Source organism: Oratosquilla oratoria, chromosome 27 (genome assembly GCF_046742065.1).
Source record: "Oratosquilla oratoria isolate Oo_2021 chromosome 27, ASM4674206v1, whole genome shotgun sequence".
Classification (NCBI taxonomy): domain Eukaryota; kingdom Metazoa; phylum Arthropoda; class Malacostraca; order Stomatopoda; family Squillidae; genus Oratosquilla; species Oratosquilla oratoria.
In genome coordinates this window covers 27,407,977-27,412,681 of record NC_134803.1, presented here as the reverse complement: position 1 = coordinate 27,412,681, position 4,705 = coordinate 27,407,977, and the positions used below count along the sequence as shown (strand labels likewise).

The 4,705-nt window shown below is 37.7% G+C and overlaps 1 protein-coding gene across 1 annotated transcript in view; it reads left to right on the top strand.

Moving 5' to 3' along the window:
* The first annotated feature begins 3,996 nt into the window (after positions 1 to 3,996).
* LOC143039792 (cyclin-dependent kinase 4-like) overlaps positions 3,997 to 4,705 on the top strand; it is a 12,193-nt gene continuing 11,484 nt past the window's right edge. The window contains exon 1 of the mRNA XM_076210037.1: positions 3,997 to 4,705. This exon is cut by the window's right edge and continues 275 nt beyond it. Within this exon, the coding sequence (XP_076066152.1) occupies positions 3,997 to 4,705 (709 nt within the window).

Genomic DNA, 4,705 nt, shown 5'->3' with positions numbered 1-4,705 from the left:
AGGGCATGTGCTTAACTGCTACTATCAAATGCCTGACGACTTTGTAATTCCCAAATTTGATCAATGGGTCGTACTTATTTCGTAATTTTCCCTCTTCGTAATTTTGTGTTCTATCAATTTTTTTAATGAATCTACCCCAATTCCCATTTTTTACTTTATATGTTACAGTTGAGTAAAACATGGTTAGTGCAATTCCTTTTAGTATTTCCATATAGAATAATGACTGTCAATCGATCAGTTTTATCTCCAATTCCTCATTTACCTCCTCTGTGACTCCAGCGTTTCATTACGATGTTGTCCTCAATAAATGAAGCAAATTACAATGGCACTAATTTAGTGTGGGTTTGGCCTTGGCCGTATGATCTTTATACTGTTGGGTGATCAAAATATTTTCAATATACAACAGTTACTTTTTGTGAACTGAAATAAATGAGTACAGTTGGTGGTGAGCAAACTTAGGAAGAAGCAAAAACAGTTTATTGGACGTTTTCCACAACCATATTTCTCAAAGAGAATGTTCGGGTGGCAAAATATTCTCTGAAGAAGTCGGTTGTCGAAAGCGTTAGAGAAATAAGATATGTCTACTTTATCTTTACAACGCATCAGAAACGCAAACAACCCACGGCTCACCGAGAGCGCGAGCTACACACGGCGTGTTCCGGCCTCTAAGTTTCAATGACAACAGAGTTGTTTTCCGAGATATGCTAAGATACTACATCTCTCAAACTACATTTATTCACACGTAAACTATTACGAATCATTGTAATCAAATATACATGCCCCCATCCCCTGCCCACTCCCCCTCATGCATCGCAGCAGCATCCGTACACAACCCTTCTCCATTCACCCCTATCTTCTATCCTCTCCCGTCCTTCCTCAACAGACATTTCTCGCTTTTGTAATTACAAAGGCAAAGCATGCCGACAGGAGACCTTTTGATCCATATCTAGGTCGGATGCAAAAAAAAAAAAAATCATATTAATAATAAATTAAAACTATAACAATTAAAATACATAAATAAATGCATTGGTATAGTTGAATAACAAACAAACAGGTAAATAGTAAATGATAATAAATTGACATATAACTAATAATAAATGAAAATCAGACAGACAAATTATAACAAAACAAAAACAAATAATATAACATAAATTATAATAATTACAGCATCTTACTTAGGTATTTATCTAAATGATTCTTAAAGCTTCGAACTGAACTACATTGCACTACCTGTGCAGGAAGTTTATTCCATTCATTAACTACACGGTTGGCAAAGTTGTTTCTACCTACTTCCAAATTGAATCTATTTCCGGACAGTTTGAGACCATTGTTTCTTGTCTGATTCTCATTCAATGTGAAAATTTGGTCACTTTTGATGTTGTCAATTCCCTTTAAAATCTTAAAGACCTGTATCAAGTCACCTCTGAGTCTATGCTTTTTTAGGGAAAACAGATTCATGTGCTTAAGTCGATTTTCGTATGATTTATTTTTTATATTTGGAATCAGTTTTGTGGCTCGCCGTTGTACTTTTTCCAGTCTGTCAATGTCTTTAATGAGATTCGGTGACCATACGGAAACAGCATATTCCAAATGTGGACGAACTAACGATTTATATAGCTTGTTAATGAGTGATGGACTTTTGAAATCAAAAGATCGCGCAATCAATCCCAGAATCTTATTTGCTTTCTCAGAGGCTGAAATACACTGCTTGGATGATTTGAGGTCGTTACTGATAATTACGCCGAGATCTTTTTCACTATCCACTTTTGTTAACGAATTTCCAAATAACTTGTAATCGTGTTTGCTGTTATTTTTACCTATGTGCATTACCTTGCATTTACTTGTGTTAAATTTCATTAGCCACTTTTCAGACCATTGCTGTAATTGATCTAAATCTTCTTGAATATCTAATTGGTTTGAGTGATCATTTGCCACTCCGCACAGTTTTGTATCATCAGCAAATTTGGAAACAGTAGATTTTAGTCCATGGTCTATATCATTTATATATACTATGAATAGAAGTGGCCCAAGAACGGAACCCTGAGGAACTCCACTTGCAACACTTTTCCATCCAGAAGTTTTTCCATTTAAAACAACTCTCTGTTTTCGACCTTTCAACCAATTACTAGTCCAACCTAATAGGCTACCACTTATTCCATACAAAGCTAATTTAGTAAGTAGTCTTTCGTGTGGGACGGTATCAAAAGCTTTTGCAAAGTCTAGATATATTAAATCTATATTGTTTCTTTTGTCATAATTCGAGACAACTGTGTTGTAGAATTCGAGTAAGTTAGTCATGCAAGAACGTTTCCGTCTGAAACCATGTTGGCTATCATTTATCAAACGGTTACTTTCTAAATGATATTCGATAGCATCTCTGATGATAGTTTCCATTATTTTTCCTACGATCGAAGTCAAACTAATAGGCCTATAGTTATTTGGTTTCTTTTTGTCACCTTTTTTGAATATGGGAGTAACGTTAGCTAGCTTCCATTCTCTTGGGACATCTCCGGATATGATGGATTTCTTGAAAATAATTTCTAATGGAACAACAATCTCATTTTTCATTTCCTTTAAGATTCTTGGATGCCAACCGTCAGGCCCTGGTGTTTTATTAACTTTGAGTTTGTCTATACACCTTTTAATTGTTTCTTTTGTTATATTTACCGTAGTGAGTAAGTTTACCCCAGACTTTTCACAGGTTTCAGTTTGGAATTCACTTTGAGGTGTTTCGTTTACGAATACCGAGCTAAAATAATTGTTTAAGAGATTACACATTCCTTCATTTGAATATTCAAGTTGACCGTCAGCAGATAATAGTGGACTAATGTGATTCCTAACAACCTTTTTATCTCTAATGTAACTATAGAATTCTTTGGGATTCTCTTTGGATTTCTCAGCGATGTTCATTTCGTATTGTCGTTTTCTTTTTCTTATTGTCTTTTTTAAATCTCTCTGTATTGATACATAACTTTCATAGTCATTAGATGCACCCGAGCACTTATATTTCTTATAAGCCTGTCTCTTTTTAGCAATACTTTTTTCAGTTTCTTTGTCGAGCCACTTTGGGCGAGCCTGATTTGGGGGACGTCTGTCCTTAAAAGGAATGTAAGTTTGAATCATCTTAGTGAGCGTATTTTGAAATATTTCCCACATCTGATCTACAGGTCTTTCGTTTAATTTTTCCTCCCAATCTGTAAGCTGAAGCTCCTGACGTAGTTCTATGAACTGAGCTTTACTGAAATCGGGTATTTTAGAAGCACAAGTATCTATTCTAAAATTGTTTAGGAGTTTGAATCTGACAAAGTTGTGATCGCTATTTGCAACAGATTCACCGACTTCTACATCAGTTGCCATGCTTTCGCGGCTAGTGATCAATAAATCGAGTAAGTTTCCATGTCTTGTGGGCTCTTTTACATGCTGAATTAAGTAATTGTCACCAAGAAAATCAATCAAGCGACTACCCTTTCACTCCATCCATCCATCTCATCCTAGGACGCCCCCTCATATTCACTCCATTTCTAATCATAACACAAGCTCTACTACTCTACTCTACTGCTCTTAACAGCTTTCCTCCTACCCCATATATCTGCAGTACCTCCCACTGGAGGTACTGCAGATATATGGTTTGAAATATACAGTTGTTAATTTACTTGTGCTGCCTTTCTGAAAATTGAAAAAATGTAAAAATAACCACCCACCTTGTAATGATAAATAATTATCATACCAGATGACTGAACAATTATCTTGTGAAAAAACTATCAATACCAACACCATTACTCGTCTGGAAAATGTAAGAATGAGCAGCTACCCTTTTTTTTTTTATTATTAAGAACTCATCTGAAGAATGCATACGAAGTGAGTAAGTGTCCGATGAGAAACTGTCCCCTTTTCACTCGCAAGTGACCTCTCCTCGGGCCATTAGCTTGGCTTTCGACTCATATATAGAGGAGGCAGATCTGTTAGTCCACATCATACCTCTTCACTTGAACGAGGATGGCTAACCTAAACCGTGCTCACGTTTGTCCCTCCCTCAGCAAAGAAGGCATTTCCAGAAGTATACTCTGCAAGGATAACCCTATGTGCCTTGAGGAGTCCAATTGTTTGAGATCAGCTAGGGAACATCGCATAGTGAAGCTGTTGCATGTAGGAAGGTTCTCATCTGTGTACTGTTTGTCCAGTTTTGACAATAAGAAGTCTTACGCCTATAAAGTGTCAACTCCCAAATGTGAGGAGGACTCCTTTTCCATCGCACAGGAGGCTCATGCCCTGGATTTGCTCAGTGACCATCCGAACATTGTTCCCTTGCTTTCGTTTCGGATGTGCCCCCTGACGAAGCAGGCTGGGTTCGTCATGGAGTTGCTCGATTCCAATCTCGAGAAGTATATTCTAAAAACTAAACAACGAGGCCGTGTCCTTCCCCGCAGACTTGCCAAGGAGTGGGTGTCTCACATACTGAGTGGCATTGAGTTTATTCACTACAACGGTTTGGTTCACTTTGACGTAAGTCCCCGGAACTTGCTCATAACCTCTGACGGCGTTTTACAATTGTGTGGCTTTACCTCAAGTTCGTTGATAGACCACAAACCTGCCGGACTAGTGAAGACCCCGTCGGATTTCCGGGCTCCGGAATGCTACCTCCATTACTCACGACCGGGATGGAAGTCTGACATTTGGTCAGCGGGAGCTGTTTTTCATTATTTGA